The sequence below is a fragment of the Thermobia domestica genome, chromosome 8 (genome assembly GCF_964235325.1).
Source record: "Thermobia domestica chromosome 8, izTheDome1.hap1.1, whole genome shotgun sequence".
Taxonomy (NCBI): Eukaryota; Metazoa; Arthropoda; class Insecta; order Zygentoma; family Lepismatidae; genus Thermobia; species Thermobia domestica.
This window is the reverse complement of record NC_137461.1, coordinates 132,958,735-132,972,894: the sequence shown is the minus strand read 5'-3', so window position 1 is coordinate 132,972,894 and position 14,160 is coordinate 132,958,735. Positions and strand designations below refer to the sequence as shown.

General features: G+C 36.5%; 1 protein-coding gene and 1 long non-coding RNA gene across 2 annotated transcripts in view; one reads left to right on the top strand and one right to left on the bottom strand.

Moving 5' to 3' along the window:
- The window catches only part of LOC145693213 (uncharacterized), a 580,380-nt gene that overhangs the window by 34,757 nt on the left and 531,463 nt on the right, over window positions 1-14,160 (bottom strand). The window contains exon 4 of the mRNA XM_081769000.1: window positions 9,749-9,909. Coding sequence (XP_081625126.1) covers window positions 9,749-9,909 — 161 coding nt within the window. The remainder of the gene's footprint in view (window positions 1-9,748; window positions 9,910-14,160) is intronic.
- Window positions 1-14,160, top strand: part of LOC145693214 (uncharacterized) — a 342,015-nt gene that overhangs the window by 112,005 nt on the left and 215,850 nt on the right. The gene's annotated exons all lie outside the window — the stretch shown is intronic.

Sequence of the window (14,160 nt, the reverse complement as noted above, 5' to 3'; positions counted from 1 at the left end):
GTTATGTTGTTTCGGTAAGATTAAAAGATTCATATACTACTGCATTGACGTTTAATATGCAACATCTCCACATCTGATAGTTTATCACTGCAATATAGGCTATATGAGGCTTTCACTACAATTTTGATTCAGGCATGAAGGGCAATCCAAATTACGTACAAGACAATATGCCTTTTCCCTTCGTAAGGCTCAGATAGCGGATCTCGATTGCGACCACAACAACTTACTCATCACGCATTTCCAGTTAGTCCTTCAGCTGTACTTGGCTGCAGCTACTTCCAATGCTCAACCTTTGTATTACTCATGGTCAGTTCAATAAACTTTATTTTGCAGATAAGCAAGGATAAGCTTAGACTGCAGAGCTACTAACATCAGCGTATATGTAACTTTTCGGTAACACTAACAAAGCTATCGTATAAATGATATCACAATGGATAATAAATAAAACTCTTCACTAAACACAAGTGTTTGAGTTCAATGTATTATCCAACCGCTTTCATTGGATATAATGATATAAAGAATTAAAACATATCATATTGTTTGGTTCATTTTTTTAAAATTGATTTTTCGGCATTTTTATTTGTTCATATTCACATGCATTTTATGGACAGCGAAAATATTCCTATGTCCTGAAACCCCGGGTTTGAAAGCAGGAGAGATACTTATAATCAAATATCAATACCATTTTCATAGGCGGCGAAGCTGACAAAATCGATTTTTGACCGCTTTTTCCCAGTTTCCGACCACTATGCGGCAGTTCGCAATATCACGAGAACGGAGAGAAATAGGAATGTCGGGTCAAAAGATATCAAAGGAAACCCATCCAAAGAATCCAATTATGCATAAGTGATGACGAAACAATGACGGCGGCAGGGGTTACAAAGCAAGTGAATGAAACGTGGAGAAAAGCGAACAATTTACACTGACAATTTAGGAGGGAATGTTACATGGAACATACAGCAACAAATGTTAATGAATAAAGGCAACAATAGCTACCGGTACGCTGTAGGTACATTATGGAAGGCGAAATGTAGGAATACAGTATCTTTGTAACGGAGAGAAATAGGAATGTTGGGTCAAAAGACATCAAAGAAAATCCCATCCGAATAATCCAATTATGCACACGTACTGCGGAACAGTGGCGGAACATGGGAGCTACAAAGAAACTGTTAAACACTCTTAGTGGTAAAACGTGCAGATCGTACAAAACACCTATGGAAGATGAGTCCCAGTGTACTGTAAAAACAAGAGGTATTGCACTTACCGAGGTCAACACAATGCCGTCCTATAGCAGATATTCAATATGTCTTTGTTCTTCGAGACAGACAGTTACACGATGGCGTAAGGATCTCTGACTGGTGCCAATATCGCTGGCGTTTGCAGTAGTGTGGCGAATGCAGCACATACACGCTGGCGAAGATATTCGACGACATGCACGGCCATGTATACACGAGATTCTTTACGTAACCCCACAGGAAAAAAACTATGTCGGGTGACGTGGGGGCCATGCTCGTCTGCCTCCACTACCTATCAACCTGCTTGGAAATGTTTCATTCAGATGTGCACGAATGGTGTAACATGAATGGCCAGGGGCGCCATCATGCATAAACCACATACACTGTGTGTCCTTAGTTGCACGTTTTCAAGCAGAATAGGTAGGTTCTAGGTCAGGAACCGATACTGCGTTCAATCGCCGTGGTAAGAAGTGTGGTCCCACAACGTTGTCGCCAATAATACCAGCTCACACATGCAATTGGAAACGCTGTTGATGTTTCGTCTCTACAATTACACGCGGGTTGTTGGGTACCCATCGATAGTCATTGTGAATATTTGTGATGCCATCCAGTGTGAATAATGCCTCATCCGAAAACAACACCTGTGCTAGAAAGGCTGGTGATGCACAACAGCGGCGGTATAACCAACTACCGAACCGTCGTCGGGTTTCATAGTCACCACCTTATAACGCATACGTTCGTTGTACGTGGTATGCTCTGAGATTATTACTATGCAAGATGTTTAGCTCGAGTTGATGCGAAACATGTTCCTGCCTTTCTATTCGTCGGGTACTAATACTTGAGTTCCGGGTCACATGTCGGACTACCCTCTCTTCCATGCAGGTGCTCGAACGCGTAGTAGCCTCGAAATGTCTGTTAGGGAGGAATGAGAAAGTGTCCCGCAATCGCTGATGAATACGAATAAACATCTCCGGTCCTTGAATTTGTCGATCTGGGTAACGTTCCGCGTAATCTGCGTGCTTCTTCCGCATTACTTCCGCTAAGCCGTACACCAAATGCATATCCGCCATTTCGACGTTAGTGAATACTACCCTATTCATCGTGGTGAATTACACACAGCACTTGTCCGTCCCGCGCTTGTCAACATCAACACTGTTTTTCTTACGACACAAGTAAACCACGTTCACATACACACGGGTCACTACCGTGCCTCTAGAGTTTAGCACTAACACGCTTGTGCTGTTACTGTGATTGCCACATTCACTACGAATGAACTGTGTGCTGTCCTCTGCATCTTCAATGCGAACGCTCTCGTTACCCACGTTTTCACTTCTGCCTATGGCTAGCTTTACAACCCCTCCGCACGCCCCCTTGTTCTATCTACTGTAGCTATGCGCCCTCTGTCATCGCATATGTACTATACAGTGCATCCAGAGTTGTATTCCTTGTCTCCCGATTGCTTTCAAGTAGCTGTGTTTTCAGCACCAACTTCAACTTTTCTCCGCGTTTCACTCACTTCCTTTGTGCCCCCCTTGCACCTCTACTGTTTCGCCATTATTCATGTATAATTGGATTCTTCGGATGGGGTTTCCGTTGATACATTTTGACGCGACATTTCTATTTCTCTCCGTTACAAATATACTGTATTCCTACATTCCGCCTTCCATAGCGTCCCTACAGCGTAACCATTGCTGTCTTTGTTCATTAACATTTGTCGCTGCATGTTCCATGTAACATCCACTCCTGAATTGTCAGAGTAAATTGTTCACTTTTCTCGGCGTTTCATTCACTTTCCTTGTGCCCCCTGGCACAGCCATTGTTTCGCCATCACTTAACCACAATTTGATTCTTTGGATGTGGTTTCATTTGATATCTTTTGATCCGACATTCTTATTTCTCTCTGTTCTCGTGATATTGCAAACTGCTGCCTCGAAAGGTAACATTTCAGATGCCTCTAGCTTCCAAACGAAGCCGTATACACCCAATGTTTATATGACACTTTTTTTTGCTTGTTTTTCCCTGTACATTCATCTCAAATTTTCCATCATTGATACACGACCACCCGTATTTGAATTCGAATATTTTTGACGCACTTTTTGCTATAAATTTGAAGGGTGAAATACACTGTTATTGTTTTCAGTAAGAGGCTTCAAGCAAAGTATATTAATGTTTTGTTTCACACTCCTAACTTACGTAGTTTCCGAGATATGAACAATTTTTGATTTTCGAATTTTTAACAATAACTTCGAAATTCGAAGAAATTTGAAGTTAATTTTCTGGCCAAAGTTATCTTTGGATATGAGGTACCTTTGGCATAAATATCACAGTAATCCGTGTAAGAGCACTTTTCATCGCCTTATTCGGCTATTCTCTTTATCGCGGTGGCTCAGTGATAGAGCGTTCACCTCTGGTGCTTGGGGTCCCGTGTTTGGTCCAAGCCCCCGGCAAGTGAACTTTGTGGTGGACAAACACCGTGCTCCTGGGTTTTCTCGGTATTCTCCCGTTTCCTCCCACTTTCTTCATTCCACCCTTTCACTCATCTCTCATCATCACCATCTCCTTTAGCCTAACCGGCATAACCGTGGGACGTAAAACTTAAAGATTTCATTTCTCTTTATCACCCATCGACTTGATTTCACACTTGTCTCTCACACTTTGTATCTCATAGGGGATCCATAATTTTTTTAAAAAATGTATTGTATGCATTTTTATATGTTTGCTTTTTTGCATCTAGGGAAAAATCACATGCAAGGCTGTCGCGAAAGTCTGAAACGTACTTTGGTGTGCTCCAAAGGCAAAAAGGTTGAGAAACGCTGCAGCACATGATTTTTTTTAAAGACTCGGATGCTTAATCAGACTAAGAGTTGAGTAAGAACTGAGAGTGATTTCGCTGATAAATACTGTTACTATTTAGTAATTTTTACTGCTTGTTTTATTTTCAAAGAAGGGCGGTTTACGAAGAAAGAAGCACCACATAGAGTGTTGTGAATGAAATGTCCGCTCCACATGATTAACTTTCAAAAGAAAAAAAAAAAAAAAACCTACGACTAATTTATCAAAATAATCGTCATCTGCAATCACACATTTTTTCCATCGCTCAGTCGCTATTGGATCCCGTGACGAAAGAGGTGTGGGATCTTGTGATATGAAGAAGTTCTCAATCGGACATTTCACCACCAATCATCAGGGAAGGTCTTTTTCTTCCAAAAAGTGATCGGAATGCCGGAAGAGGAGGTAGTCAGTGGGAGAGATATAGGGGAAAGTGGGTGAGGAAGAATTTCATACTGCTGCTTATGCAAAGCCTACATCGTCCTTTGAGCTTCACGTGCACGAACATTGTCGTTGAACACGAAGATACCATGTAGGCCGGTAGCCAGCCCAAAAATTTAGGGGGGGCCCGGCTGAAGTTAGGGGGGGCCCGATCCAACAATATTATAGTTCATCACCATATTATAGTTGATTAGCAAGCCTACCGTGAAAACTTTAGAGGGGGCCAGCAAAAATTTAGGGGGGCCCCGGCCCCCCTAGACCCCCGTGGATACGGGCCTGATACCATGTCTCTTTGACAATTGCAGTATACTTGCGTACAAGTTTGCGATGCATTTCGTGGAGCTGAGCACTGTAACGATCTGTATTGATGGTTTCGCCTCGCCTGAGAAAGACTTGATGGATCATTCCCACCATAGATTTGGCAACAACAATATTTCCTATGGGCAGTGCGGTGGTTTAAGAGACATTCTTGGACGTTGATCACGACTATCATAGCAGATCCACGTTGCTTCTGAAGTAACAATCCGATGCAGGAAAGTTTCTATGTAGTTCGTTACTCTCAGAAAACTGCATAGTTCAAACGTTCAGACGGTAATTCCTGTTGGCCAGTGTCAACTCATGTGTCATCTATGTGTCCAACTTTTTCATCTTATGAATTGTACAGAATCACCGAACGACAGTGATATGATGTATACTTAACTCATCTGCGATGGCACGAACATTCTTGAGAATGTCTGCTTGCACGGTGTTTCTGAGGAGCCTGTCCTATGGTAGTCGGTGCTCACAGGGCTCATTTTGCAATATTGTGTCACCAGAACAAAATTTGACAAAACAGTGGTTAATGGTGCGTTCGTTCGTCATTCTGGCTCAAGTGTATTATTAATGTGTTTTGTGGCTTGCTGTGCAGAATGTCCCAGTTTGAATTCTTAAAAGCGGGGCACGTTGGCTCAGTGGTTGAGCGCTTACCTCTTATGCAAGGGGTCGCTGCTTCGATCCCAGTTCGCGCCAACTGGACTTTATGGTGGACAAACACCGTGTTCGTGAGTTTTCTCGGGATTCTCCCTTTTCTTTCCATAGTTTCATTCCGCCAACTCTTCCATTGTCAATCATTTGTCTTAATTCTTTTTGAATTCTTAAAGAAAAATCACCCGTAACTAAAATTATACCTGAAGTACTGGCAGAAATATGCCATGCTTCACTCACTCATATTATTATCAAAATGACACGAACGTTTTCATGAACTTCAGACTGACACTCCATGATCCACAAAAGCAAGTACGGAGAAATCTAAGTTTTCCAGTTTATATGGATCCAAATAAACTTCCTTCTCTTCTTTCTTTAAATGTTTTTTCCTTTCTCACGCCTTCGTAGCCGGGTTCAACTTACCATATTCATGTCACTGTCACTCCCGTGTCTTATTACATTCATATAAAGAGTGAAGCATAATAAAATAGCTACTTCGATGGAAGACAAGTGAAATAACGCAGATAGATAAGAAAGAAATGAATACAATGAAACAATATGTGAGAAAGGTAAAACTGAAGAGACGGGACGAAGAGAAAAGAATAAAAAAATGATTTTACAACATCCTTTGAAATAGGAATAGTGTAAATTAGAGTTAAATTTAAAATAAAAATGAATAATAGCTTACCCTCTGAAGTTAAACAGAATACAATAAAAAAATATGTGCTAAATCTCAGACATGAAGGATTGCTTCTGCAATTGTGATGGGGAATTATTACTTTTTTTTTTTTTATAGCAGTTGCTGCATGCCACGAAAAATGATAAAAATCTTCATCTCTTGGAAGATCTGGGCATTGTTCCAAATTGCTATAAAATTAGGTTCTAGAAAAAAAATCTATTCTTTATTTCCATTTTGGATTATAAATTTTGAAACTTATATGCTCATATTTTGGTTAAAAGTATATAAATTTTCAGGATCTTTTCTTCAACGTCTACTAATTTATGAACTTTTAGAACTGCATTTTTAATAAATGAATTGTTTCCTATTGAGCTTTTATGTTGAGTTTTTATTGCGTTTGTTGCTAAGCTGTTTCCTTGACGACGGTTTTAACCATATTGACCAGATTTTGAGCAAGTCATTAAGTAGCTCAGAAGCAATACTGTTATCGCTGGTAATATCTTTGAGGACTCTGTTTCAATTAATATGACTAAATTTTCCGTAAGTGCAAAGTTATTTCATAGTCGAGTAAAACAGTTATTATGAAATAGTTTTGGCCTTTTAGTAGCCCACTTCTCCATACAAACATCAAGTTTTCTTTTTTCTTATTCCATCTGTAATCCTTTTTTTTAATTAGCAAAATATAGGTGAATTATCTTTTTTTTTTTTCATGCGACATAACTATTAAATGGTGTACACAGGATTTCACCAAAGGGGTTCAAGCTCCGAAATTTATCTCTCTTCAAGATAAGTGTGATGTTTGTAGTGGTATCTCAATATGATAAATTTAAATTTTTAATAATATCTTGTAAAAGGAGGGTTAAAATCCGGTAAGCCCTCCTTTGCCTACACCACTGTACCTATTACTCATGTAGATATACAATCAACTGTTTATGACTGCTCTATTCATAGTTTATTCACTTATTGTCTGCAGAACAATAAAATTTTAGAGCAAGTCAGTGGAAAACGTATGTGAATGGAGCAAAGAATTTTATGTTAACACATATATTTACACAGTTGTTTAATTACCGGTATACTTTGCTTCAATCCTATATATTATTTTATATTCCTTCCCTATTTGTCTAGTCTCGGAAATGGAGGACAACTAGATATATAGAATTTCCACAGACGAAGGAGAGAGCATCACATGCCTCGTTGGACATCCTTTACCGTTCATGCTTGAAAATTGTTTCCTAGTACATTAAAAAAAAAGACTAATAGAATTTTTTTTTGGTAAACGATGGAAACGTAAAATATATGCGTATAAACATAATGGTAATAACATGAAGATTCAACGTAACCTGAAAAAAATGAGTACTGTGCTATTTTTAAATAAAATAGAAATTCAAAACAGTACATTAATTAGAGCAATTTGATTCAAACAAATCATTTATTGAGAGGAAGTTTTTTTTTATTTATACTGTATATATAAAGGTGTGAATTTCCAGCTTTCGGATAATCTATTTCATATGACACGGAGTAAGTTTTATTATTTCTACCTTATTACAATGCTTTTTGTATTCGATTATATATTTATTTGGTAGAGACTTCCAACTTAAATTTCACGCAGTTCCATACTAAGAAGAGCTTTGAAATTTTGTACACATGCTTAAACCCGACGCAATACAATATTTTCATATAGTTTTTACTCTAGCTTATCAGTTTAAAATTATTTTTAAAAAATAATTATAAATACTACTAACTAAATATCCCATTTCGTTATACAATGAAAAATGCTCTAAAGTTAACATACACATAACATCCAGGACATCTGTGAATGAGTTTTGATTCAAATGGTGTGACAACAATAGACTTCAAGAATTGATCGTATTTCAAAATATAATAAAAAGTAAAATAATAATAACCGTAAAAGTTAAGAACAATGCTTTTATAAACTACACTAAAAGGATTAAAATAATTCCTACTGATAGGTTAAATAAAGAAATTGCAGTAAGATTTAAAAAAAAATACTGGGCGCGATTTATGTTTTTTTTTTTTTTTTTGTCCCTAGTATGTATTAAAACTTTAGCTTTCAACTTGAGGAGGAGCGCCCAATGCTTTTAATCTTCATTTTGGCCGCACCCAAAAATCCTCCTTTTTAGTGCATTTTATAAACGCCTTGACTTTGAAGATCTTTACAGGTATTATTTTACCTCATTAACCCTTTTTAAACACTACCTTAGAATAATGATAACCGTTAAAATTAAGAGCAATGCTTTTATAATATATACTAAAAAGATTAAAATAATTCCTTTTGATAGGTTAAACGAAGAAATTGCAGTAAGATTAAAAGCACTTAGCACGATTTAATGTTTAAGTGACATCCCTAGTATATGACTTTAGCCTTCAACATTAGGAAGAGCGCCCAATGCTTTTAGTCTTACTGTAATTTCTTCATCTTGGCCCCATTAAAAAAATCTGCTTTTTAGTGCATTTTATAAAAGCATTGACTTTAAAAATTTCTTACAATTATTGGACCGAAGCACCTCTTTTTCGACTTAGCTGCTTGTTTATCCATTTCTCCGCGATGCCCGAACCATTCTTAACCAAATTTGACATGGTGATTTGAGAGCGCGCTAAGTGTCATAAGGGGTCGCATGTCCTAATTGGACATACCATTGAGGAATAATCACCGAAAAATGGAATACCTATAGGCATAACTTTGGAAAAGCATTTGGCGCATTGTTTACAAAGCATTTCTATTTGTAAACGATGAAAATAGAATTTTCAACATTAGAAATAGGGCGAAACCCTTTTCGTTTAGTTCTGCGAGCACAAGTCATTATGTTTTCTCTGGTATGCTAAATTCAACTATTTCCATGTCGTTTTCGTTCAAACAAAGTATGCACTAAAAATACTATGAATAATCTATAAAGATCGATCGCTTCGCTCCAAATTTGCAATTAATACATACCTAGTTATTTCATCTTACCAGCCTCATTTTAATCACTACCTTATTTATTTTGCAAACGTTCTTCAAACTCAGGCGAAATATTAGTGCACTTACACATAGCTTACGATCTTAATCCGTTCCGTAACACTATTCGTAAATCATAATTACAGTATCCCCCCCCCCCATAGAAATTAATGTGAATACAACCATAGAAACATAGTAGTGTGTATCTTTTTATATTTTGAAGTGTTTACTGTGATGAAGAATACAGAATGAAAAATAGCATTAGCCTTTCCGAAGACAAATAAGTAACGCTATTATTTTTTTTAAAAAAAGTATGGAGGGTAAAAAATAACAAAAAGGTGCAAGAAAGAACAAAAAGTAGTTTTTGAATATAGAACTCTAACAGACAATACTTACAGCAAACGCACAAAAGCACTACTCCTGTAGGTGCCTGAAATGGTTGGTACAGACGTGTGTGTGTGTGTGTGTACATTTTTGTTTTCCGAAATATTGTTCGTAAGTCGAGGAAACTGTTTTCAAAACTCACTCGTAAATCGGTGTTCGTAAAGCAACTGTTCACTGTATTATTATTATTAAGGTACTAGCGTAGAGTACATTTGTTTATTGAAAAATGCAAGATTTTTTTTTTTTTTTTTTTTTTTTTACCTGGAAGTTCGCAGATGAATGAGGCGACATTAGGTCCATCACAGTAAAAAGTCCTCCATCGAAAATCTGCTGAAGGATCGCTAACAACACATAGTGGCTCCGATGTTTTAGGGATTTCTTCCAACCAATGCCCAGAAGATTCTGGTAGATCGTTATTGTCTCTGAAATTGGAATTTAAACTATTAGATCAATAGATCAAAATAACAAAAGGATAATAACGTAAAATTTCTCAGGAAAAATTTCATTATTACTATTTCGGTCATTCATTTAATTTTTCAGTAAATAAATACATAATAACATAAACTATTGATTCCCGTAATTATTGGCCATCAAAGTTCAAGTTTGACCTTAATCATTTTCTTTTTTTTAGGGGGGGAGGAGAAGGAAAGAAACACTATCGGTAATTGCTATTTAGAAGAAGAATGAGTAAAAATGTATGCAACAAATTCGATTTAAACGTATCGCACAATCCTTTAAACTATCAATTATAAATTAATCTATCAGTCATTGAGATCGTCATTCCTGCTTTTTAGAGGTTGCTTCTGTTTTATGATGAAATCGAGTAAACAGTAACCAATTTTTATACAATCTGCTTAATGCATGGTAAAAACTCACTGTATTGTCTATTGTGTTATGCTGTTCTTGGATTAGTAATTTCCATACATATATTGCTATATGCAATATGTCTTCATTACTGCAGGAATGGTGAACCATTCCCACATTCAATAGCAACAACCATATAATTTATATACTGCTGCTTTGTATACTGCTTATACACTGCTTGTATACTGCTTTGTAAAGTGCAAACGAATCACGCTACTTATAAAATCTAAATTGCAACTTTGAGAAATCATATTGCAACACTGCAGTGAGACTCTCCGCTCGCTTGTCGCACTTCGAGGGCCCTGTAATTACGGTAAATATAACATTGGCGCTCCCAATCAAAATCAACACTACTATCCTGGTCAGGCAGTACTATTGCCTTTTATCACTAACAAAAAGAATCCTGATATTCAATGTATAGCTGCAAGAATAAGTTTTAAAAAATCACCATGAACTCCGTACGACGCTACGATCACCTGTTAAAGAATGACTGGGATATGTTCTAGTAAGAAATGAGACGGTGAGATTTGGTACTGCCACATTCAAAACCGTTCCGCCTTTCGGGGTGCTCCTGAGTGAAGTAGAGTGAATGTAAATCCAGAACTAAGGGCAGGCTTTGGTATTTCGCTACTTAGATGAATGGCATAGTATGGATGTTATGAATATTTAATTGAACTGACGTTCTTATCTCCATTTGTCGTTATAGATGAAAGAGAGAAGATAAATTTAAAAATGAAAAAGTCCTAGCGTTTTACAGCCAATTACGATGTTGAAATTACATTGAAATCATAGAGCGCGAACGACAAACTAACATGTATTTATTATATATGATTTTATGTTGCTGACATACTTTTATTATATATTATTCAAAATACAAACTAATAGATAATGTGGGAAGGGTTATCATGTGTCCCATTTTGAGCAGAACAGTCCACATTTGAAGACTTTAGTCCTGGTGTCCCGTAGGTTTATTCGTATGTCCTATTCTCATTGCAGGGTTCTATTTTTTTATATTACTTATTTTACTACATTAACAGCTACATATGTAACCTTAATTTACAGTACACTTGGATATTGGTAGAGTGCTCCACGTCACAGTACGAGTTTATTTGTAAGCTTTGCATCTATGATGCACGTTACTTTTCTAACGACCATTACTAATACATCCAATACGAATAGAATATGTGAAAATTACTCTTTAGCTAGTTAGGCTATTTCTACTGATGGAAGGAGTGAAAGTAAACCTCCCACCAATGTTCCAGTTTGAAAGATTTACTTCCCACTAAAGTGTCTCACTTTGGAATAGCAGGAATTTTATACCTTACGTAAGAAGAAGCAGAGGTAATTACAAATTTAAAGCAACTAACTCCAACAATCAGACGTATCAGTTAGCATTAATCTAAACGTATACAAAAATAGGACACATATTAGCTCTACTAGTAATAGTGCCTAGTTTAAGCTTATTTTGTTAAAAAGAAAGAAATTGATACCATATTTAAAACATATATGTTTATGTAACTCATATTTATGTCTTAGATACACAGACAATTTAATATTAACCAAGTTTATTACCTATATGCATTATTCACAAATAACATTAATTGAAATATAATACAGTTTATTACACAAAAGTAGTTCCAAGTTGCTGCATGCTTTCTGAAGACAAAATCTTGGCCTCAACATTAGATGGAGTACGTTCAGTTCAGTTCAATTCCGTCTCATTATAGGAGGTTCCCAATACACTCGTTCTAATGCTTACTAATACAGATGATCAAATTAGGAGTAATGGAACCAACACATCAACCATCATATTTTCAATGATCCAAAACAGAAATTTCAACGCATACTGTATTTGATATCTGAGAAATAAGTGAAGTTGTTAGCACATTCATCATCTGAGACCTAGTCAACTAAGAGAAGCTTTTACCCATATATGAGACAGTGTTTTTACCAGGTTGATTTTCTTTTCTTTCCTGGATTCATGTTCCAGTAATGGCAACATCTGACTTGGAACTTCTCAGCATATCCGTTAAAGACTTATTAGATGACACTTAACGTAATTTTCATCTTGGTGACTTAATCTTTATATCTAGGTATATTAATATAAGACTTTTAAGTTCATGCAACGGAAGTTACGGTTTTCAACATAATCCATATTTCAGAATTTCCATCTCAAGCATCCGCAGTCATTGCCAAGTTGAAAAAGTCGTAGCCAGGTATTAATTATAAATGGACCTGTATTGTCCTATAAGAGGGAAGACACCTCTTCAGACGGGTTTGTCATAATCAAAGGAGTTTTGAATCAGGTTCTCTTGTTCTGGGATATTCACACTGTAGATAATGTATGCCGGAACCTGCTATGCACTTTATCTATCCACTAAAATTTCAGTAGAAGAATGAGCGGCCAAATGGGTCTTCAAACTATCCATAGTCTTTTTATTCTTCCCACTAGGAAACACCCTGAAAACTACAATGTATCTTGTTTATAGAACGTTGAGAAGCAGCCTGCTTCCACTAGCAGCGCTGGCCAGCGATTGACAGTTCTCATCTGGTGAAGGCTTTTATATGCGCTGAACGCGTACCAAAGTGAGATCATTTAATAACTTATGGTTTCCATTCGTAACGATAGGAACAACAATTATACGTAAAAAGAATTGTTACAAGAAAATAAAACTACAGATTTCATTATTGTTTAAATCACAGTTTTGCATTGTTGTCGTTTGCATATACATATAATGCAAAATGTATTTTAATAATAATATTTGGTTTTAAGAATACTAAATATTCTGATATGAAAATAAGTTAAATATATATCTATGTTGAAAGGAATTAAGTGCCAAGTTGAATTAGGTAGGGTTGCTACACGTTCCGTTTTGCCCCGTTCAGTTCCGATTTGAAGGCTTTGTTCTGGTGTCTAGCCAGTTTACATTTTATTTTACTTTAAGGTCCTGCCAATATTATCACCCTATTTTTGTGATTGTAGTATTCTAAAATAATATTTTTGATGTTGTATATTTTAACATTAACAGTTGCATATGTAATCTTAGTGTAGTATCGGTAAAGCGTACTACGCCACTGCATATAATTTTTCAATCTAAGAGGCGTGTTACTCTTCTAAGCATCATTACTGGTACATCCAATAGGAATGAAATACAAATGAGTTTCGTTTCACATTGTAAAACTACAGTAGACTTCCAATTGTAAAATTACGGTAGACTTCCAATTGTAAAACTACAGTAGATTTCCAAAAAGAAGTATTACATCAAATATAACTTTAAGTTATAATAAGAGTAGAAAGTCGGAGACAGAACTTATTCTTGGGCGCTAAAGCCTATTAAAAAGTTATTGCTTGCTATCTCTTACCGTTTTTGCAACATGAAGATTAATATTCAGACCAAAAGTGGTAGTAGATTTCTTCAACTAGAGGAATGAAGTCGGTGATGGATCATATTTTTGCGGTAGTGAGTCCATATCAAGAAATTGCTTTTCGCTATTCATTATTGTATTTGAGGAATGGGAATGGCAGAAACTCCATAACGAAGAACTGCATAATTTACACCGTTTCCCAAACATTGCTAGGGATATCAAGTCTAGGAGGCTCAGGTGGCCAGGTCATGTAGCCAGAATGGAAGAAAGTAGGAAGGCTTTCAAAATTTTTACTGAAAATCCAACCGGAAAACGACCATTAGGAAGAGCTAGGCGTAGATGAAAGGACAATATTAAGATGAATCTCGCAGAAATAGGAATACAAAGTAGAAACTGGATCCAGTTAGCTAAGAACAGAAGTCAGTGGAGAGCTTTTGTGAACG